A 24329-nucleotide genomic window follows, 5' to 3' on the forward strand; every position below is an offset into this window, starting at 1 on the left:
GAGGTGCCAAGGGTGATTGGCCCATATCCAACACCCCACAGGGCCAAGCACCATGAAAGATGGGGTTGACCAAACCAAAGGCCAACCACCAAACCAAGTGTGACGCAACAAACTGCATGGGGGGTACGTGCAATCAAAGCTGTTCCCAAAGTGCCTTCAAAGTCATGTCAACACTAAAGACGCTAGCTACGCCGGTGCAAGCAACAATCGCCGCTAAAAGTCTACCACATCTTGAGACAAAGGAAAGATAGCGCCATGCGTCAGTCACACAACAGCCGCCAAAGTGCACCGTCCCGTGTCCAAGCTTTGATACCACTAAAGGAAAAAGTTGTGCAAGATGAACCCTAACTACGCACCGAATGCACGAGAGACTACATCTTGCTCAAGGCTATTTTCCATTATCCAAATGAATACATATAAAGACTTCTCAGATCCATGATCATCTCAACGAACCCCATAATTCTCTCCAAGAGTCACTCACCTCACAGCTTCACACCTCATTGCTTGTGTCACCTAAGATTCCAATCCCAAAGACATGTACTCATTAGTCATCCTATCATGTACTGTAGCCTCTCACATCCCGTCATCTTCTTTACGAGCTGCTCCAAAGCCTATTGCCTTGCCCTGATATTAATATCGTGATAGACATGATTATTATACGTTGGGTAATAATCATGTGAGCAAGGGGGTTTGAGTTTTGATTAGCCTTTCAGCTTTGAGATTTAACAGATTGTCATGTTTGGGTTGAAGACTCTTTCGTAAAATCCTCAATTTGTTATGTGAGGGATGTTTCTTTCAGTGATCCACCGTTTTGGGCTTTTACACCGACTTTGTTTTATGAAGCTCTTTTGATTTTGAGCATTCACTATTTTGTCAAGGGTAAAGCCATTTGGAACAATTTGCCATTTTATGTAAACCCCTATCTTCGATTTGAGGGGGATGTTGGAAAGGCAAACCTTGATAGGATGACTGATGAGTACATGTCTTTGGGATTGGAATCTTAGGTGACACAAGCTATGAGGTGTAAAGCTGTGAGGTGAGTGACTCTTGGAGAGAATCATGGGGTTATTCGTTGAGATGGGAAATAGTCTTGAGCAAGATGTAGTCTCTCATGTATTCAATGTGTAGTTAGGGTTCATCTTGCACATCTTTTTCCGTCAACGCTCACCGTGTTAGGCCTTGTTGTGACAATAAAACCAATCAATCACTCTCTCAAGAAAGTGGAACTTGAACATTGAACAAATCACATGTATCATACACCTATCTATATATATCTAATGGATCCACAAACATGCCACTTCTTAAAATGCCATTGCATTCTTAACATCATAAACCATTGAATGAGCATATGGCCTCGCCCCGCACACATGCACAACAAAAGCCCAATCGTTCAAAGCTATTGAACAAAATCTAGATGGATCCACGAATATGCCAAACTCATCCTAAGAATGTAAAACGCCATTACAATCCTATCTTCATGGACCATAGTATAAACATATGCCCACACATGCACACCACAAAACCAACCGTTCATTTATCCTAAAGTTGTTCATAGTGCATTTCTGTCAAAACTAATGCCCTCACACATGCACACCATAGTATATACCTTTGTACGACTAGAATCACACATGCACAACATAGTATACACATATGCCCTCACACATGCACACCACAAAACCTGATCACTCATTTATACCTAAAGTTGTTCATACTGCAATTCTGTCAAAACCCCAAAATGGAAGGGCAGAACTAATCATGATGAAGGCTACACAATTGTGATGACTTTTGAAGGTTTTAATCAAACACAGCTTATTCTTCAAATTAGGCCCCCTCATGGAATATGAACCTTTGGCACAAAACATTTAGGTTGCATTTTGGCACAGAACCGAATTCTCTTACTATGAGGGCTTGGGGGTATGTACTCCCTGGACACATTCAAAAGTTCAGGGCGCTTTCGCTTTACAGCTTTATATCTCTTGACAATCTCACAAACAACATGTGATGCTTGCCGTTTGAATTGTAAATCCACCTTGAGATCTTGAAGTAGAATTCTCTCGCCTACTTTTAACTTGCTAACATCAACTTCAAAAAAGGAAGGTACCTTATCAGGAAAACAATAACAGCTCACACCTTTCTTCAACACCTTCAAAATGCCCCCTGTACAGCAACAAAAAAAGGAATAGAAAGATGTGAGCCACCGTGAAGGCTTTAACAAACAAAGCCAGTTGCAGCTGTATGGTCAACGAAAGGATCAGGCATTCTGAATATCAGACATCCATCAGCTAAGAGGTCGCCTCATTCAACAGAGACATAATACCTTCTATTAGACCGGGACATACTGTGCGGCCTCTAAACTTTAAAGGAATATACATCTTTAGCTTCACATCACGCCGGACTCTCACGAAGGCCAAATTGAATATCTCACGTCTTCCGTTCAAAAGATAGAGCTGCAAAACCCCAGCAAGCACCAGAATCCCACTCTCAGACCTGCCGATGTAGAGAGAACCTGTACCCAAAGTGGAACACCAGAAATCATGCTACCAAAAGTAAATTAACTTCAAATTTTGATTATTGAGCAGCCTGCCTCTTGACAAATAGCCATTTTAAGTTGTTGCAAAGATGCTAGACAAAGGCAATCCTATACAAGGAACTGAGGATTAAGCTGAGGGACCAAAGCTGGCATCCACCAACCCATGAAAATGTGAAAAAGAACCATAACAAAAACTACGTTGGTCTTGTAAGAAGCATTAGAAGCAAAACCTCTCCTCAAGAATCACTGTATATGGTTCATGAGAACAAGGCCTCTTGATAACTTGATGGCATGGCCTTCTTTGTACTTCCTTTGTATTTTGTGCAGAGCATGGAACTCTGCTATATCTGACCAACATAGCATCATGTAAGTAGCAGTCTACCCCATAGTACTAGTAGCCAAATTATTTACAAGTATGATCAGCAACTGGTTTCCAATATCCTATTGTGGGCATAGATCAACACACTAAGAGTGAGCTTTTTCCTTTTCTACAGATCGAATTGCTGGAAGTCAGGAGCAGAAATCTGATTATACATGTAAAAAGAGTCAACTCATCAGTAACCGATGTTTCTGCAGCCAATAGCACTGGACATCTTGGAGGAAATCTACGAATGTTTTTTGGAGGGTACTCTTATGGTGTCAGTATGCCCTTATAAGGAGACAACCACTTACTGTCTGTTCCTCATGCATTGGACGGACTCTCATAAAGTCATTTGAATAGACAGCTCTTTCCATCTGCAAACGGCTTTCTCATCACATTCTAAATTTAGGTACAAAATGCACTTGAAACCCCACAGACATGCATATGCAAAGTTCTTGAACACTATTCAACACTTCGTTAAGGTATGGCCAAAAGAACAATTGAAATTCTGTAATCATGAAACTTCAAGACCGTGACCTGACCTGCAGACCCAAAGCTTCCTGTTGGGATTTTAGGGGTCACCTCTCCACCTGTGAGCTGAGGAGGACATGGGGGAAGTAGACCCGCAAACGAGGACATGAGACAGGTAAACCCGCAGCAAAAGAGGGGTCAGAGTGATGCGACGCAGGCAGGGAAAAAGGCTGCCACAGGGGAAGATTTAGAGAGAAGGGGGAGCTGCCACATGAACAGCATGCAGGCTGTCATTTGGGCGGAAAGAACAGGGCATGTGGCGGCATGCAAGGACTTCCTAGGAGCAGCATAGGGATCTGGAAGAGGGCTGAGCTGCAGGCAGCAGCAGGCTCTGCAAGGGCACCACATAGGGCAGCCAGGGCCAAAACATAGGCCCTGCACGTGGATGCAGAAGAGACTCCCAGTCGACAACAGTTTGCAACCATCAGAGCCTGCCACGTGGAAGGCTGGTCAGCTGTTGAGGTTGGTATCACAGACTGGGCCGGCCCAGTCTGCGGATCTGCTCGAAAGACTGATCGGCCAGTTGGCAGATCTGGTAGCCAGACCTGGATGGCATTGTGCCTAATTGTTGGGGATCCAAGTATTCTTTGGTGCCTCAGATTGAGGCTGCAGTTCCAGCAGCAGGGAGGTCCAGGGATCCACTGAGAGCCTCACTTTGGCTGCAGCACGGAGGCCAGGAGTCAGGTTCACCTCGCGCTTCACGCGTGGGCTGCATCCAGAGCAGCAAGGAGGTCCAGGAACGGAACAGTACAGTGCCTCACCTTTGGCTGTCCATTAGAGCAGCAAAGACGCCTGTAGGAGGGCATCTACTCAGCCCACTGAAGATCCATAGGAGCATGCAGGCTGACAGAGTTTTGGAGGCACCAGGAGGTAGGAGAGCAGCTAGGCAGCACCATATCTGCCAGATGGCAGCACACTGAGCACACCTTTGTATGATGTTTCGTCCATCTATTGGAGCAATCTGTTTTACTGTTTCTACTTTACTGTGCATGGTTCAATAACTGTCTGCATCTATCTCTATCTACATACTTGTGTGCGGAATGAGATTTGAATAAAAGTGCCGCGGGATTGTTGGCTACAGCAAGCAACCTGTGTCTCTTTGTTGAGACAGAGGTGTGTGGAGTTTTGCTAACTTTCACAGCCACCCTGTGCAGCTTTCGCTCCTGCTCAAGACCCCCACTTCTCTGCCTCAAAGTGCATGCTTGGCATGTCAGCCAGACATGGAGACTCCAGAGGGTGGAGACTCCAGAGGCAATTTTAAAGAAGCTGCATCAACAGTCATTCAGTACACCTCAGAATCATCTAGCTTGCACAACCGTATGCAAATCGGAAAAGAAGCTGCAAGAATCGCCATTCACAGGCAGCACATTGTTTTCTTGACTGAGGCTTCTACTAACACAGCCCAAGTTGGTTTGTTGGTGCAAGAAAAAACAGTCAAGTTAACACCTAACCTCCTCAGTTTCTCACCATTGCAGGATTTGTGTGCAACCCGTGTTTCTCCCAGTCAATACTACACATTGTACTGGGCATGAAGCAACTCTGAATAACTCATTACCCTCCCCTCCCCCAGGAACTGGCCTCCTCTACCTACACACTGTTTTGCATACTCTGCTTCCATGTTTTCTCCCTCAGCAACTTCGTTATCTGCAAAGCACTTTAGTCCTTTGCTGTTCCTAACAAAGAACATAAACCTGATCAAGGATGTGCATCACTAACAATTTCATTAGCAGCCAGTTAGTACTGGTCACATATGGCATGATACACTTTGCAAAACAAGCTGCGCTAACATTCATTTAAGGAGCAGCACCTTATTTTCTTCAGTTGGATGTACTGAAAAAGTTCTGTGCTATGACAAATGACCATTGTACACAATGCTAGCCATTTTATTGGCCATTTGGTGTAGGGAAAGACACTAAAGCTATTACAGACCCTCCCACAATTGTGCCTAGCACAACCCTCACAACTTCCTTATACCCCACCTTCACTCTGTCAGCACCTCAATGCATTGCATGGGACTGGGTGACTAAAGTTAATGCGTACTCCCCTTGTGCACGGGGAGCCCTATTGTGATAGTCCTGCTAGAATTGAAAGAGCGCATCTAATAAGGTGTGACCACTGGTGTGATCACATATACCTAGATGAATTCAGGAACATTCCCAAACTCATCCTCTAAAAACACAACATAGTGCAGTTTCAATCTCATGATAGTCACTCATAAGGTTGAAAACCATAAACTCCATCACGCATAGCAAGGACTAGCTACTATGACATCCCCACTGACATCATCAGTGCCCAACAGTGGGTGTAGACCATAGTATAAAAATATGCTCTCACACATACAAATCCACACACCCACACATACTTGAGCATCCATTTATACAAAGTCTTCATACTCCGTTACTGTCAGCACTCCGGAGGTGAAGGGTGGACTCAGCCAGGAGAAGCACAAGGTGAAATTTGCATGTCCGCTAATACGGCAGAAGCATATACCTAGATGAATCCAGGAACATTCCCAAACTCATCCTCTAAAAACACAACATAGTGCAGTTTCAATCTCATGAACACATCCCATCTTCCAACCCTTCTAATGAGAGGATGCTCCTTACTATTGGAGTTTTGAACGTGCTTGGAAGTCCGCATTGGCAGGTATGAACTGCTTACGGAGCACGTGTTCAAAACGTTCCCAGGTTAACACACTTTTGCCGTCCTTTAAGCGTCTTTGTCACCATAGAAAAGCTGTATCCTTGAGGAGGGAGGCTGCCAAGGCGATCTTTTTGCCTTCAGTGAGGTCAACAGTATCAAATTACATGCGCAATTTTGCGAGCCATTGGTCAACTGTTCGGCGATTGCGTTGACCAGTGTAGGCTTCCGGAAGTTTGATGTCAAGTCTTTTAGTTTTGGAAGCTTGGAGTAAACAGTAGAGGGCACGGAGTTCACTGTTTTCTACCTTTGGTGGGAATGAATCCGCATAGTCGTCTGGTTGCGTCACGTCATCCTCTGTATGTGTGGTACTGCGAGACTCTTGGAGTTGTTGGACTTTCTGGACCAAGTCGGAGATGCTGTCCTGAAGCTGGGAAATTTGAAGTTGCAGTAGTGTTTCGCCTTGTATGTTGACCTCAGGGGTCTTTTTTGGACTTGAGTCTTTGATCTCTGGAGAGGCTGCACGCGAGCGTTGCGACATATCTGAGGTCCCAGTGAGAAAAGCACGAACCTGCGCTCTAGTTTGTACCATTCCTGGAAGAAGATTCGGGCTGCTCCCTGAGGTTGCTCATGTTGGAGGGGGCAGGCGAGGCAGGATAAAACCACCCGTGGAAATCTGGTAAAGGAGGTCCTGTCTGAGGTAACACTGGTGATGCCGAAATGGGTGTTACTGCTCGTGAGAGTACAGGAGTAGGTTGCAGAGTCCACGGATCTGAGAAGGGATAGGGAGCTGCTGTCAGAAGTGGAGGATATCCAAGAGAAGGAGTGCCTTCAGAGTGTAAATACTGTCTTGGGGAAGGTACAACCTGTATAGGAGGATATCTGGGAGCTGAAGGAGGTGGAGAGTACCCTGGAGATGCTGAAGGTGAGGGGTAAAATTCTCTTGAAAGATGGACAGTAAACTCTTGCGGAATATTGGGTTTTGGGTATCTTCGTGTCTCGTGGAACATAACCTGGACTGTGCTGAGGAAGTAATGTAACTGAGGTGCCTCACGCAGAAGGTATAGGTTGTGGTCCAAATCACTAGGAGGGCACGTGACACAGAAGACCCACGATGCCAAAGCTCTGAAATGGGCTGGTTGTGCAATCTCAACACGATATTGTGTGGTAGATGATGCTCGAGGTGTCCTTGAAAGGCCGGGTGAATTACCAGGGGTTTCCATGCTTTAAGGGAGCGTCTTTCATTTGCTGTAATTGGATAATGACAAGAGAATCCTTAAAAGTAGAATGGAAAGAATCCACCTGGCATTGATGTAATCTGCCAATTTGTTGCGTAGAAAAGGCCTGCAGATTTCTGTCCGGAGGTCCTTGTTGCAGTGGGTTGCAAGGAGCAGATCTGGGCCTGGCTGGTCCGGATTGGAAAACAGGAACAGGGCGCATTTAACAGGCTGTGTTCATCGCGATAGGAGGGCTGAACCGCTGCTGAACTGGTAGATAAGGTGGCGAAACAAGGGGGGAGGGCAGGCTGTCAATGGCGAAACAGGCTGCAGGCTGGATCGCGATAAAAGGCGTCAAAGGCTGCAGGCTGGATCACGATGGAGGCTGGCGAAACCAGGCTGCAACTTCCAAGGCTGATTTGCGGCAGATATGGCAGGCTGACGCTGATCTAGCGCTGCAGGCTGGCAGGGAACCAGGGCCGAAAACTGGCGAGGCTAGGGGCTGCATATGGCGAGGGGAGTAGGGCAGCGAAATGTCGAGGGCAGGGGCTGCGCAGGCAGGCCAACATGTTTGACGAAAATCTGTACGGGCGTTGAAATGGATCGTCCCTTTTGTCTTTTCGTTTGTGCTGCCTACGTTGGGTGGTTGCCCAAAAAATTTAAAGGGTGGGTTTATTTGACCCTTGGGTAATCTAGGGTAGACCTAAGGTTTGGGGCTGGGTTTTCCTTTTTAACCCCTCTAGGTACCCTTTTATATAAGGTGCTTGGTTCCAAAAGGTGTGCCTATTCGAAGGGGTGTGACCCTTGGAATAGGTGCACCTTTTCATGAAGGGGTGTGTCCCTGTTTGTAAAAGGGGTGTCCCCACATGAATAGGTGTGTCCTTTTTGCCATGATGGGGTGTGTCCCTTGGGTGAGGAGTCAAGACTCTTCATCAAAAGGTGTGTCTGATGGTGGAAAAGGTGCGCCCCTTGGTTTTGGGACAGCCCAAGCACATGAAAAGACACGATTTTTGTCGTGTCCATTCACATCAACTCGTGATGTGTGGGAGATGGAGAGGCCATTGATGACTTTAGGTAGGGTTGGCGCTAAAAATTTTTGCGCTCATTCTCTCCATCTCTTCCATGCACACTGTGCACGGATATCCTTCTAGCGGAAAGAGATGTATCAGATAGGCGCTAGAAGGTGGGGGGCATTTCCTACAGGCAGGAGCGAAATTTGCTCTGATACCACTGTAAGAAATCCTAGATTTACTATATTTAGAAATGTGCTAAGGAACAGAAAGGAGACTGAAATAGCAGAGAACAAGGAATAATTGTATTGCTTGAGTGTCTGTAGTGTGTCATCCATACAATTGGGCCTCTCTTATATAGAGAGTGAAGAGTCACACATGAAAAGGTGTGTACTCCAAAGTGTATGTGCATGAAGAGGTGTGTACTTCTTGTGAAGGGTGTGACCCATGATGAGAGGGTAGATTACAATAGGAATGTCTCTTTAATAGAATGTCTCTTGTGAAGGGTTGTGCCTCATAGGAAGTGTCCCGTCGAAAGGGCATACCCTTCCACAAGTGTCCATTCATCAAACCATCCATAAGTCTAGATATAGAGAAAGGATTACGTCACTCTTGTAAAGGGTTGTGCCTCATGGAAAGTGTCCCGTGGAAAGGGCATACCCTTCCACAAGTGTCCATTCATCAAACCATCCATAAGTCTAGATATAGAGAAAGGAATACGTCACAGACCGTGACATTAGACATATCTTAGGTGCTCTCTTCGAGTATTACTGCTCCTATGAGTGGAGCAAACAGGCTCCCTATCTTCCTACATCTCTCAGTTCACCACATTGGTGTTGGAGATTGATGGTTTAACTGAGGATGATCGCCTTCATGCTTTCATCTCACACCTAAATCCCTCGTTACGCATTGATGTCCTTAAAGCAAACATCACCACCACAGCTGACGCTATTGCTTACGCAGAGCGCATTACAAATTTCCAAAACACAGGGAAGCAGAGTGCTAATCGCACACAGAACTCTACTATGGCCAAAGGTGCTCGCCCTCAAGGTAACCTCAGGTTTCGAAAAAACTCGGGTCATCAAGGTCAACGATAGTCTCAAGATCCCCAGAAGTCTCAGAAATCGTATGCTGGATTCCAACAGAAGCACTCCTCCAAGGATCGCGCCTCTTCTTCTTCACAAAGTCATCACCGTCATCCCCAAAATAAAGGTGCGGCCACTGACAAGAAGAACAACTCCAACACAAAAGGACTTTGTACCATCTGCACAGGCGACCATAGATGGTTCAATTGTCCCAAGCAACAAAAGCAAAATTCCAATATGGAAACTAGCACTTCCCAAACAGAAGATGCTACCCCAGCACAAGACAAGAAAGGCAAAGCTGTTCGAATGGCAAATACCATCCACCTGAGCCTTGCCAACAACCCCGAACCTTCCCTGGCCACTCAAGTACTTTGTGTTCAAGGAACGATTCGTGGAACAACAGTCACTAACCTCTGGACAGTGGCTGCTCTCATAACTTTGTTAGAAAAGACCCAACAGAGAGTACACGCAGCGGAAATAATGCCCAGGAGCTCACACAGTGTGCGGTATGGGTGTGGAATCACAAACTTCTTTACTTATGTGCATTCAATAGGTGTGCAGACTCATCACTAGACAATGAACCAAACTAGATAGAGAAACCACCAAATAATATATTTCCGTCCACAACTATGGACACAATACAAGAGTGACAGATCCAGAGTCCCACCAATGGTGTGGTCCTCTGATCTTACCACAAAGTCCTTCTCCTATCTGCTGGCTATCTCTAGACTAGAGTCCGCGTGCTCCACCTCGAGCGTAAGTAAACTTTCCGTCTAGGATGATCCTCTCCACCTTGCTGTCTGGAAACCAGTCTAGGTGGGCAGCTTCCTGGCTAAGTCTGCAGCCCTGCTAGCACCTCTCTATCCTTCTGAATGTAGGTCCAGAGGGTGGCTACCTGCTGCTCCTTTCTGCTCTGGATCTGCTGCTACAAGTGATGTAGAAATGAGGCCTGAATGGCCTCCTTATATAGGCCTCAAGGCCTGCACCAAAAAACCGACCAGTCTGTAAAAACCGACTCAGTCTGTAAAAACCACCCTTAAAGGGCTCACAAGTCAGGCCTTTTATGGCCCAAACTTCCAGGGCTTTTGGCCCTCCATTCAAGGCAAATATGCAGCCTATAAAAGGCCTGCCACCTGCCCACTGACAGTCACATTCCTTGCTGCAGATCTGAGCCTAAACTCCCTGCCATGTCTGCGCCTCTGCAAACAGTGCGCCTCCATGTCCTAGATCCTCCACAATCTGTCCCAGACTGTCTTGCTTCTACTCCGTACTTTCCTGGCCCTGTGTCCTGCCCTTAACAGTCCTAGATGTGCTGCCCTCATGCCAACCATGATGCTGTCTATGTGGCAGGCCCTTTCTCTCATTTCCTGTTGGGTACTGCCCTAGGTCTCCCTCCCCCATGCTCTCCTCATATGGGGGCTTACAGATGGGGAGGTGACCTTTCCAACACCCCCTCTCACCGACACATCTCAGCCCAATGCCAACACGTCGATGAAGATGCTCCAGTAACTCCCTGGTCGTAGTCCTCTGGAACCTTTCGGTGTCGTAATCTTTTCCTGGCTTTTCATCCAGTGGCTCCTGCTCCACCAGGTCCGGTTTTGCTTCCGCACACCATCCTGGTACACAGGTCCATCTCTGGTAGCACCTCCTGGTACCACCTCCTTCAGTCGCATTCCCGCCTCTGAACTTGAGCAACCCAGCCATCACAATCTTCCAGTCGTCCCCCTCATAATGAGTGAACAACCTGGAGTCTTCCAGGCACCATGCTCTGAGGGTCTGTTTCAACCCGTCCTTCCTTTGGCAAGGTCTGCAACCAATGAATATTTCCAGATAACCTAAACCACGAACTCTCGCTGAGTTCTCAAGCAGGTACTCTTCTGGCTTCAGTACTCTTTGTCCACCACCTTCTAGCAATCTGCGTCCGAGATTTGAAGAAGCACCAAAACTTCCCCTTCTGCCTTCGAAGAAGGCCAATTCCTTCCAATCTCTTATCACCTGAGACAAATGAAGAGCAGAATCTCTCCACAGCATGCTATAAAGGCTCAAATGCAGAATATCAAAACATACCAGACTGTTGTACTGCCTGAATGTTCGCTCTGAAAGCAAACCCTGTACCTCAATGAGGCACCTGCCAAGATCCTATGTAATCCTGTACTGTCCCCTTCTGAAGTCCAGCATCCATCTGACCATGAGACCCCAGGGCTTTCCATGGAATCCACCCTCGTGTCAGTGTCAACAGCTACACACCTGGAAGGTACCAAGCACTCCATACTGTCCTTCACCTTCACAAAGGCATCTGACTCCTCGTCGACCCAACTCTCTATGTCAGACATCCTTACTGTGATTTCGGGATCAACATACCTGACCTCGGTAACACTCGATGATGTCACCAGGAACAATTCTTCGATTACCACATTAGCTTTGGCCTTTGCCTCTGAATCTGGGTCAGACTCCTGTTTGTTTTTCAGATCCGCCTTTTTCTTTCTGCAGTCCTTTGCAAAATGTCTGGGCGTATCACAATAGAAACACTTCTTCTTGTGCTTCCTCTTCGAAGTCCCCTCGTCATCAGAGTCATCTTTATTGGACTTGCCACTGTTAGGCTTGCCCTTTCCCTTACCTACGGAATCCTTCACCAGCATCGCCTTGTCATCTTTGTCCCCGTTGTAGAGCTTCTCCCGAGCTTCCTCCTGTAGCAGTAATGGACACAACTCCTCAAATGTCAGAGGTTTGGTCCTCTGTCCTGCTGTCACAGCCATAACAAAGCTCTTGAAACTCCGAGACAATCTCCTCAGTACCATCAAGGCCACATGGCATGAGTCTGTCTTCTGACCAATTGCTGCCAACTGATCCCGCACCACCTTGACCTTTGTCAGATGGCTATGTACCGTATCGCCTTCTTCCATATCAAGATTGTAGAGTTGATGCTGAAGAAGCACGATCTGGGAGGTATTATCTGTCTCGTACAGATCCTTCAGGGTGGCCCACGCCTCTACTGACGTCTCGGCCAGCTGGATATGCGGAAGAACAAAGTCCGCCGTAGTCCCTATGATTATTGCCAGGGCATGGGCATCTCTTTCTTCCCAAGCTTCAAGCTCCTCTGTAAACAACTTTATCTCTCTAGCCTGATTTTCTGTTTCTACATTAGCTCAGCTCACGGGCGATGGCATTATTGTTATTCCACCCAGCCAAACTCTCGTGGATAGCAGATCGTCAAATCTATTCGTTGTTTCTTTCATACTTATCCATGAGACCCTCATTTCCCTAGATAGTTCTCCTTGCCAAATGTCATCATTATAGCCTCTCCACTTGGTGCACCTTTTTTTTTACCCCTCTCTTGGGACACATTAAAAACTACTTGCCCCTTGGCATTATTGCACATTTAGGTGCACCTAGGCCTTAGCACTCAGAACTACCTAGTCAATGCCATTCCACCCTCACCTAGGACCTTGGCAGTTACTTCTCTTGACCATTTCAATTACGCACATTAACTATTACAAAAGTTGGTCATCTAAGAGAAAATGCCCACCGATCTATCCGAGGTCATGCTATCTCGGCTAGAGCATAACATTCCTTCCCTCTTCAAGCATCAGCGTCCTCGATGATGAAATCTGGGAACGCTCTCCGTAACTGGTATACGGATTCCCAGGTAGCTTCCGATAGAGGCTGACCATGCCATGCAACCAACACCGTGGGTATCTTCCGATTTCGTATTTGCATTGTTCCTCGGTCCAGGATTCTTGTTGGCTTGCGCCTTGCAATATCCTCTATCTCCTGAAACAAAACCACACCTTCGATTAGTAAGTCACATGTATGCAAAAATTTCTTTAAGCGCGAAACATGAAAAACCGGATCCACCTTACACCCCTGTGGCAATTCTAATTTATAGGCTACACTGCCTATTCTTTTTAGAATTAACCACGGCCCACAATATCGAGGTGATAACTTAGCACACTCTCCTGAAGTCAACGACTTCGAGTGTGAAGGAACTCTGAGAAAAACTTTTTCTCCTTCTTTAAATACTCTTATAGACCGATTTTCATCCGCATATACCTTGGCCCTATCCATAGCCTGGCGGATATTAGCTCTCGCAAGTGCTAGCATCTCCCGCATCTGAACTACAAAGTTCGCGGCACTAGGCACTTTCTGAGGTACTCCAACTATAATTGGATTGGCTGGTCTATAACCATAGTTCAGCTCAAACGGACTGAACCCGGTAGAGGAATGTTTCCTATCATTGTAGGCAAATTCCAACAATGGCAACCACTTGTCCCACGTATGTTGCCTCAATGACACATATGCCCTCAGCATATCCTCTAAAGTCTGGTTGACTCTCTCCGTCTGACCATCCGTCTCCGGATGATCCCCACTACTCATTCCCAACTCAGTCCTTAGTGTCTCAAATACCGCTGTCCAAAAATGACCGGTAAATCTGACATCTCTGTCTGACACTATGGATCTAGGCAATCCATGTAGACGAAATATATGTCTAATGAATAAATCCGCCACTTGCGGGGCACTAACAGACTCTCTAGTCGGAATGAAGTGAGCCATCTTGGTTAGACGATCAACCACCACAAGGATAGAATTATATCCTCCTTGTGTCGTAGGCAGTCCTACAATAAAGTCCATGGAAATGCTCTCCCACTTACTTAGTGGTACTTCCAAGGGCTGTAAAAGTCCGGGTGGCTTCACCCGCTCGGCCTTACTTACCTGACACGAGAAACACCGTGTCACATATTCATGAATATGCTTTTTCATCTTTGGCCGAAAGAAATCTCGCTTCACGGGATCATATGTCTTCTCGACTCCTGGATGTCCCGCACACAGGCTATCATGGCACTGTCGAATGATTCTCTGCCTGAGATCATTCTGACCAGGTACTACAACCTTGCCATTTCTAACTAGCATACCATCCCTTATGGTATATCTTGCATAAGTTTGGCCTTTTCTGGATGCCAGGTCATCCTTTTCATTTTTCCCGGGTTTTAACACATGAGCTTTAGGCCACAAGCTCTGGACAAACTCGTCCACTCTTTGAGTTTCCCTTATCTCGGTCATTAGAGCACTCTCTAATACCGTGAAACTCAGGTTGTGCATAATGCGAGACAACGCATCAGCCACCTTATTATCTTTTCCTCTTCGGTACCGAATCGTTAGATTAAACTCCTGCATGAGCTCAGCCCACCTAGCTTGGCGGCCCCTCAAGTCAGGCTGTTTACAAAAATGTTTCAGAGTATCATGATCCACATCCACATAAAACTCTGAACCATACAAATATGTTTTCAAAGCATGGATAACAGCATACAACTCCAATTCATGAGTTGGCCAATTCCTTTGAGAGGGAGAAAGCTTCTTGCTTTCAAAGGCTACTGGCCTTCCCTCTTGAAGGAGGACTGCTCCTACCGCAATGCCACTTGCATCGGTTTCTAGGAACAACGGTTTCTGGGGATCAACTATTTTTAACACCGGTCCTGAGACCACAGCTTGTTTTATGGTGTTAAAACTTTCTTGTTGATTCTGTCCCCAAATAAAAGGTACTTTATCTGAGGTCAGATCAGTCAATGGCAATACTATTCCGGAATATCCTTTGATATGCCTTCTATAAAACTGGACAAATCCCAAGAATGATCGCAATAATGCGGTCAGACTCTGAGGGATTGGCCAAGTTAGTATCGCAGCCACATTCTTCGGATCCATTTCTACCCCTGTAGAGTAATTATGAACCCTAAATATTCAAGCCTAACCATACATAGTATAGTTTTCTTCTTATTCACATAAAGACTGGCTTTCCTCAAAGTACTAAACACTATCCTTAAGTGTTCACGATGCTCAGTAACACTTTTACTGAATATCAAGATATCGTCAATAAAATGTACTACGAACTTTCCGATATACGGACGTAGTAAATTGTTCATAAGCATGACGAAGGTCACTGGAGCATTGGTAAGTCTGAAAGGCATTACCAAAAACTCATAATGACCAAACCTGCTTCTAAAAGCGGTTTTATGCACATCCTCGGCTCTAATCCGGATTTGATGGTAGCCGCACTTAAGATCTATCTTGCTGAAAATCATGGCTCCATGTAATGCATCTAGCAAATCATCAATCCGAGCCATCCGATACCTGTGCCTAACAGTGATATTATTCAGTGCTCTGTAATCTATACAGAGGCGAAACGTATCATCCTTTTTCCTCTTTAATATCACTGGCGAAGCAAAAGGTGAGAAACTTGGTTGAATTTGCCCCAACTTGAGGTATTCTTCCAGTTGTCTACGTACCTCCGCCTCTTCGGTAAAACTCATTCTATAGGGAGGTCTATTTACAGGTTCTGCCCCCAGGATCAGTTCAATCTTATGTTGAACTTTCCGCTCTGGAGGTAACCCATAAGATAGTTCATCCCTAAAACATTCAGAGAACTCCTCTGTTATAAGATTAGCCAGCTTGGCCATCTCACCACTTTGCGTAACATCAGTGCTAGCCGAAGAATCATCAACCGGCTCTACCGATGCTGTGCAGAGGAATAAAAACTCTACTTGAGCCTTTCTGATTTCCATCACGGAAACCAACGGTCCCTGAGGTATATCTTTTTCACCTCGCAAGACATAAAGCACATCATTCATCTTGAATTGATTCAAACCCCATACCCGGTTTATGATAAGGAGTTTCTTGCCGTTGTACATGCTTATCGCTCTTGGAAACATTATCTCATGGGAGCCGACTCGGTGGTCAAGACAGACCATCACTCTTTAAAGTATATCTTTAACTCAGCCAGTCATGAACGCTCGACAAGCACGCTGGGTTGAGTTTCTGGCCAACTTTCACATGACCATTGAGTACATTCCAGGACTACGCAATGTAGTTGCAGATGCTCTCAGCAAGTTAACTCTAGCATCAGCTATGGTAATCTCTACATTATCTGTGGATGTTTCGAATTCATTCAAAGGGAAGTATTTCGATGATAAAGACTTCGGCATAGCAGTACAAGTTCTTTCAAAAGATCAACCTTCGACTTCCGAACAAAAGATTTTCTCATCCTATTCTTATACGGACATCCTTCTGTATTATCAAGATCGCGTCTGTGTACCACATGACAAGGATGTTCGACGTCTTTTGTTAAAAGAGCATCATGTAGTTCCTTATGCTGCCCATCCAGGCATCAACAAGACTTATAGGTTACTCGGTGCAACATACTACTAGCCTCAGATGAAAAGCGACGTCATCAAAATGGTTACATCTTGCTTATCTTGTCAACAAATGAAAGCAAGCCGACGACTTCCAGCAGGACTTCTTCAGCCTCTTCCAGTTCCAACTGAAAGGTGGGAAAGTATTTCCATGGATTTCATTACAACACTACCACGATCCTCTCGAGGTAATACTCAGATTATGGTAATTGTTAATTGCTTGTCCAAAATGGCACACTTTGTTGCTTGCAAAAGTAGTGCACAGGCTCCGGGCGGACATAGCCAAACTCTTCATACAACACATCTTCCGACACCATGGATTGCCCAAGAATATCATATCCGACAGAGATCCTAAGTTTACCAATCACTTTTGGATTTCACTGTTCGAATCTTTGGGTACAACTCTACTGTTCAGTTCAGCCTACCACCCAGAATCAGATGGCCAAACTGAAAGAGTCAACCAAGTTCTGGAAGAAATGCTTCGACATTATATTCAGTCACGCCTAGCAGCTTGGGAAGAGTATCTACCACTCCTTGAGTTTGCTTATAATAACTCTTTCCATAGTGCCATCAGCATGACTCCATTCCAAGCAGCTTATGGACACACTCCAGATCGTACCAACAAATTTTGTACTTCAACATCGAGTGGCCCTAGCTGATCAACTCGTTCAAGAAATGCAAGACATTCTACTCCAAGTCAGGGATCATATGCGAAAAGCGCAAGAGCGGTATCAACGGTCTGCCAACAAACATAGACGTCACCTGGAATTTGACACTGGTGACATGGTGCTATTATTTGTAGCCCCACATCGCTATAAGACGGTTAAGTCTGTGTTTCCTAAGTTGCGACCAAGATACTATGGACCTTTCCGGATCATCTAGAAAAATTCACCTTTAAGTTACAAATTGGAATTTCCACCATCATGGGGTAAAATCCATCCGACATTTCATATTTCTTGGCTAAAGACGTACATTCCAGGCGATGAAGCAATTCCTCCTGCTGATGATTATGTCCCAGAAATCGAAGACGATTATGTTCTCCTTATTCCTGAGCGTATTTTGGACCATCGACAGCGAGAGAGTCGACATTGACTTATCACAGAATTCCTTGTTCTTTGGCGAGATCTGGACGACTCCAACGCTACTTGGCAATCTGATGAAGACTTACAACAGTACCCTGACATTTTACAGCAATATTTTCAAAATTTACCGTGATATTTTCTACATCAGTTCATTATCTCCACCAAGGTCTTCTTTTGAGTGGGAGGGGATGTCACGATCTGTAACGTATTCCTTTCTCTATATCTAGACTTATGGATGGTTTGATGAATGGACACTTGTGGAGGGCTATGCCCCTTCGACGGGACACTTCCTATGAGGCACAACCCTTCACAAGAGTGACGTATTCCTTTCTCTATATCTAGACTTATGGATGGTTTGATGAATGGACACTTGTGGAAGGGTATGCCCTTTCGACGGGACACTTCCTATGAGGCACAACCCTTCACAAGAGACATTCTATTGAAGAGACATTCTATTGAAGAGACATTCCTATTGTAATGTACCCTCTCATCAAGGGTCACACCCTTCACACGGGGTACACACCTCTTCATGCACATACACTTTGGAGTACACACCTTTTCATGTGTGACTCTTCACTCTCTATATAAGAGAGGCCCAATTGTATGGATGACACACTACAGCTACACTACAGACACTCAAGCAATACAATTATTCCTTGTTCTCTGCTATTTCAGTCTTCTTTTTGTTCCTTAGCACATTTCTAAATATAGTAAGTCTAGGATTTCTTACACTACGCACATAGTTAGTCAGCCTAGAGTAGGTAATGAATTAGGATAGGCAAAGAAATACCTGATGTCGAGGTCATGGGGGCGCAGCTTGAATGCTGTACGAGGATCTGTCAAGAGTCAGTTTCTCAACAAATCGAGTGGAAATCAGGAATTTGAGGCGAACCATTGGATCTGGTTAAGAAATGCAGATTTCTTATTCCTTGTTATCGTTACAGTCTCCATCCCCTAGGTCACTAATGATATCAGATTACTAGGATTTATTACAAACAGGGCTGTCTATATAAACAAGACACACCCCCTCACCCAAAAGGCCTGTGCTTTCACAAAGGGATACACATACACGCCTTTGTGAAAGAAGATGTTGCACCCAAGGCCATCCACAAAGGAAACGTCCCTTCGCGTGAAAGGTTGATACCTCTTTATACAAAGGGACTTTCAAGGCTGCCAACAAAAGAGGAAACCCCACCACTGCCCTCTTACCAGCCCTACATTTGGGCCATACTCGCAAAGCCCTGTCCCCGTCCCCGTCCACAATACACAGCTCACCAGCCCCCATTGAAAATAATTATCCCTGGGCACATGCCACGGCGTTCAACCCCTACATGCTTATATCGTTATGCAAAAACTTTTTCTCCTTTACAGTGCCATACCTGTCCTAAATGGACATGAAGCTAGCACTCACATTTCGCCAGTTAATTCCATCCTCAGGATGTCCTATAATAGGTTATGGCATGCAGCTATACAGAACAAAAAGATGACATAAAGCTTCGCAGTTAGCAATAAACGATAATATAATTCCCACCTATTGAGCATCTTCTTCTTCAATGGCAAAAGACAAAGTTCAGCTCCATATGGCACTCTTTCATTAAAAACATCCTTTCACAACTATTGGCGACAATAGATGGGACTGCAGTTAGGCTTATACAAGAATGAACGCACACAAAATCCGTGTACCCGAACAGTAAGCAATCATGGATGCCACCGATACCCGACAGGACAACATCAATACGAACAGTATTTTGTTCACTTCACACAAATTGGGTTGAAGCCCGAAGACTATGCATAGTCCGAAAACTAAAGCTTGCAGCGGTTACCTTGCTTGGAAAGACTCTGACGTTGGTTATCAATTCCTGAGATTCAGGGTCCGAGTAGATTTCTAGATTGTAGAACCGAGACATAAAGTCTTGCTTGCCTATTTCAGTGATGATACCCCAGACGTCCTTTCGCTTTAGAGCAATAAGCTTATTATGCGTCATCCCAGTCGACAACTCATAATCAGAAATCATGCCTGGAATCAGCCCGGCGTTCCTGAGCATTGGGAGTTGCCCTCGCTGCCTGTACATAGCCCAGAGATGGGTCTCTGGGTTCGAAGAATGCTCACGAGATGGGTTGTGAGATGTACTCGACTGAGAAAAGCTTCTCGGAGATGGAAGAAAGAATCGATTCAACAATGGGTCAAGATTGCATTTCAAGAATCTGATGTGCTTGAGCATTTCAATCCGCCCACATGTGCTGGTGACCGCTACCCAAATAGCAGAGCTGCGGGCATTTGTTAAATTTACTGTGGAGTGTGTAGGAATGGCCGATTGTGAGGATTTCTTCCTTCAAAACCGGCCCTGCGAAAGGAAAGACAAAGTTGGGGATTCAAGTTACCGAGGATTTCTAGCTATGTATATATGAAAGCCATGGAGTAATACGCAAATGAGGTTAATGGATTTCAAGCTATGTAGATATGGAAGCCATGGATTTCAAGCTATGTAGATATGAAATCCATGGAGTGGTCTCTCCAATATGCAAATGAGGTCAATGAGGATATGTAGATATGAAAGCCATGGAGTGGTCTCTTCATCATGCAAATGGGTTAATGAGGATTTCAAGCTATGTAAATATGAAAGCCATGGAGTGGTCTCTCCAATATGCAAATGAGGTTCCACTTCTTGTTCGATTTGAAATGCTTGACCATTTCTTAAGTAGAAGAGCTTAGGGCATTGTTAGATTTACTATGGAGGAATGGCCGATTAATTGTTCAAAACAGACAATTTATTGTGGAGGAATGGCCGTTTGTTCAAAACAAAGGTGGCAAACCACATGGCCTATCTATATGTACATGTAAGCAATGGACTGGTCTCTCTAGTATGCATATCTATTTCCTGGCTATTGTACTCTTCATAGGTATGTTTCTTCAAATATGCTCTAGGGTGAGGGGGCCGATACTATGGAGGGCTGAGTTTTTAGTACTAATCCATGGAAGGAAGGAATTTGAAATTCAAATTCTAAGTTATTGCAGTTGTGTAGTAGTAATAGGGTGCTAACTTTTATTTTTAAACTTTTCAAAAATTTTGTGGAACATAGAAAACTATGAGAGCCAATGCTTAGGTTAGGTGAGGGCCAGTACTAAGGCACTATTTCAACCAAAAAATAATGAAAGGAGAGCTCGACACATCATCTTTTTCTATTAGGAGTATTGGGTACACCTGTCTCCCTATTGCGAGAGTTGCTGACATTTTAAAGGCACCCGCCTCTTTATTGGCCCCTTTACCCTATGTGCGACCCATACATTGTCGTAGGCTCTTGATATTGTAGGTGCAAGATGAATTCTCTCATCATATTATGCAAACTGCTAGATTGTGGGGTTTGTTGGCACATGTTTATAGTGAAGGTGCCAATAATGAATTATGAAGGTTTTTGTTTGCAACTATTATTAGATGAACGTGTTGTATTTGCGTGAGGGTGGACGATAGATGTTTAGGATTATGTATGTTTGTCCATGTTCATGTATCTCTACAGATGTGATTTCTATCCCTTGTAGAGAGTCTCTGAGTAGCATACAGCTACCAATGCTTGCAAAGTTTTCTATTGTTTTGTAAAAGTGGAGTTGATGTATTCTTTGATGGCTTGGTTCGTGTCTCTTTGAGGTAAATTATGTATGAAAGCATTAATATTTTTGTTTTCCCTATATAGTCTTTATACCTTGAGGTTGATCTTGTATTCAAAGATTGAATTATTATTTTGTGATGTCTTTTGTTCTTTTGTCTACTCTCATTTATTGTTTGCCATCTAGAAGTTGTTTGTAGTCTTTCCAATTTCACATCTTTGTCAATGATGAAGTTTTCCATAGCAAGTGCTTCAATGAGGTAAAGGTTTCTATTTGCTTCACCTGAGAGAATGATGTCTATGCTAGACCATGTCCACGAACTCCTTTTGGTGAGAATGCTACTTTTTCCATAGTAAGTCCTTGTGCTCTAGGTATTGTTCACCCGATAACTGGTTGTATTGGGAATTGTTAGCCACTCAAAATGCTAGTTTTGGATGACTGTGTTTGAACTTCTTTGTTGTTTGTCAGATTGGTGTCCAACTCTTGTGGATGCTTTCTTTATGTGCATTAATGGATTCTCTTCTAGTGTGAAGGTCAACATTTTGTTGTTGAAATAATATCCAGGCAATATGTTCTTTATTGTAAGATGACACATCTTTGAAAATTCCATCCGCCCTCTGTTCACTAGACCACCTTGTTGGTTTATGTTACCTAAGAAAAGCTCCACTAACATACCTTCTTTGATTTGCTCCTCTTCAATTTATATGTCTTTGACCTCATTCTCTGACACATCTATGCTTTCCAATTGTTTAATTTTTTGTTGTGGTTGTACCTCTCATGATTTATGGTTACATTATTAGCTACATACAATGGTGTTTTTATTAGTTCATGCAATGCCTTCATGAGGATGTAGGGACCAACATTTCGTAAATAATATGCTATTTGTATACCAATTTCTTTTGATTCCAATGATTATGGAAGCCTCATCCTTCAAAAAATATGGGAGCATACTTTGGATTTTACTTGTGTTAGCCAACACATTGATTATGCTCCCTATAACACCGTATTGCCCATTAAATGGTAGCTCTTTGATTTGAGACAAAGCAATCCTTGGAGCAAATAGGAATTCTTCTACTTCATCAAGCATGGTCCCAAGTGCAAGCATGTCATTTAGCCTTATATGATTACATGTGAAATTTTTTGGGAGATTATTATCTTATAAAAATTTTGCATTCATTGCATTATTTTCTCCCTAATGTTGAAAATTTTCTATTTACTACATTAGTTGGCAATGTCATTTTATGGATAGTGGCAAGTTCGTAGAGCTATGATTGTTCCTTAGAACCAAATGGGCCCAAAATGATTATAAAGAATGAGGAAAGAGAGTGGTATAAAGGAAATAGAGTTGGCCCTCCCTTCAAAAGGTGGCATGTATAGAAGGCCACATGGTTGACTTTAGTCTTCACTTGTTGGTTGCACACATTGGAATAGAAGCTCTCTTTTTCCTCTATGGAGATGTCCCATGTTCCCTCATATTGCCTTTTGTGAATGCCATGTTCTCTTCTCCTCTTTCTTTCTTCTTCTCCTCTTCTCCCTTCTCTACTTCCCTCTCCCCTCCCTCTTCTTCTCCTTATGAATTCATGATCGCAACAAGTCGAGAGTCACTAGAGTGACACTAGTGGATGGCATTTGCATGCATTGATCTCAACCCAGAGTAGCTTGGAGGAGTACTCCATTGGCATTCCTACAAGCTCCCCACGACACATGAGTCACTGTTGGACTACAAATTTTGGCACCATTGTTGGGAGTTCCAGGTGCACTTTTGCATTGCATTTGCTTCTCTCATCATTTGCCCATTTCCCAACTGTTTTTTAGTGTTCAAAGTTTGTAGAAAGGTTGTTTAGGTGATTGGTAAGGTGTGTGTGATAGAAAATGCAAACAAAACACTAAAAAATGATGCTACAAGTGATTTGAAAGGAGAAAACTATCACTTTTTGCAAAACACCCAATTTGTCCTTCAAAAGTTGTTCGTTCTTGTTGTTTTTTGCATTGAGTAGGTAGAATCGCACCCCCACAAACAAAAAACTCTACACAAAAACTCAAAAACATTAGAGAATCATCAAGCTCCCATCAACAAGCTACGTGGAATAGGGCACATTGCATTGAGCTTACCGTGAAACCACGTTACAATAGATCTAGCGCAATGCCACATCACATTATAATTCAACGCCACATTGTAATAACGCTAACGCGATGCCATATTGCATTATAATGCAGTGTCACATTGCATTACCTTGACAGATCTCCCACCAACTACTAGTTGGCATTTAATGCACAATTGATGACGTCAGTCACCTATCCACATCACAATAAAAAGTCAACCCACGTTGCATTAGCCTTAATAGAATCTGTGCATTAGCCTTAAGTAGTGCTCGGTGCATTATTTGTAATGCAATGTTTGGGGGTGATTATCTTAACGCGATGTCCATAGTGACACTCCTAATGTGGTTTCCGGTGCATTATTTATAATGCAACATCATTGCATTAGCTAAAATAGCCCCAAATTTTGGTAGTTGGCCAGCTGTGCATGCAGATTGCATTGAACAAGGATCTTTCACCCCTTAACCTCATGGCAAAGTGGAATCAACTTAGAATTAGGGCCTCTACTATGCTGACCAACACATGCACTTACGATTAAGAAGAGTCCTAAGAGCTGATCCTAAGCCTGAGGATAGTGCCTCAAATACCCTCTTGTCAACCTATACACCTAGCTCTACATCCTTAGGTCAAAAGCTCTACATCCTTAGGGTCAACAAGCTCAAAATTCAATTCTTATGCCTTACATGAACCACCAAAAGGTGACCTATCTACCTCAAAAGAGTCCATGAGCTTGGATGCAAACATGGGATAACCCTCCAATGTTAGGGTCTCAATGTCCCTGAACTCTAGCCTTAATGATCCCCAGTCTGCTACCCCTTCTACAGCAGCTAGAATGAAGGGGAAAATTTTCCACCATGACGGGTAGGCTTGGACTAACTGAACCAACAGACATCCTAAACCCGGAATAGGGTGCCAATAGAACCTCAGATAGGGTGCCGATAGAACCTCAAAATAGGGTGTCGGTAGAACCTTAGATATCAAACCAACC

The 24329-nt window shown here is 44.3% G+C and overlaps 1 protein-coding gene across 2 annotated transcripts; it reads right to left on the reverse strand.

Annotated features, from left to right (window-relative positions):
* Nucleotides 1-1715: 1715 nt before the first annotated feature.
* LOC147891982 (uncharacterized) lies at nucleotides 1716-19946 on the reverse strand. 2 transcript variants are annotated; one of them, XM_087388836.1, is made up of 4 exons: nucleotides 19461-19946; nucleotides 2318-2447; nucleotides 2102-2157; nucleotides 1718-1925 (listed from the first exon to the last, which is right to left on the reverse strand). In XM_087388836.1, exons 1-4 carry the CDS (start codon nucleotides 19857-19859, stop codon nucleotides 1899-1901), a joined length of 612 nt encoding a protein of 203 aa, XP_087244962.1. In that variant the 5' UTR covers nucleotides 19860-19946; the 3' UTR covers nucleotides 1718-1898. The 2 variants fall into 2 exon arrangements, with proteins under 2 accessions (XP_087244961.1, XP_087244962.1); XM_087388835.1 differs by having other exon boundaries at nucleotides 1716-2157.
* Between the last annotated feature and the right edge of the window lie 4383 nt (nucleotides 19947-24329).

The sequence above is a fragment of the Dipteris shenzhenensis genome, chromosome 17 (genome assembly GCF_047967505.1).
Source record: "Dipteris shenzhenensis isolate YYH24624 ecotype China chromosome 17, Dip_SZ_1.0, whole genome shotgun sequence".
Classification (NCBI taxonomy): Eukaryota; Viridiplantae; Streptophyta; class Polypodiopsida; order Gleicheniales; family Dipteridaceae; genus Dipteris; species Dipteris shenzhenensis.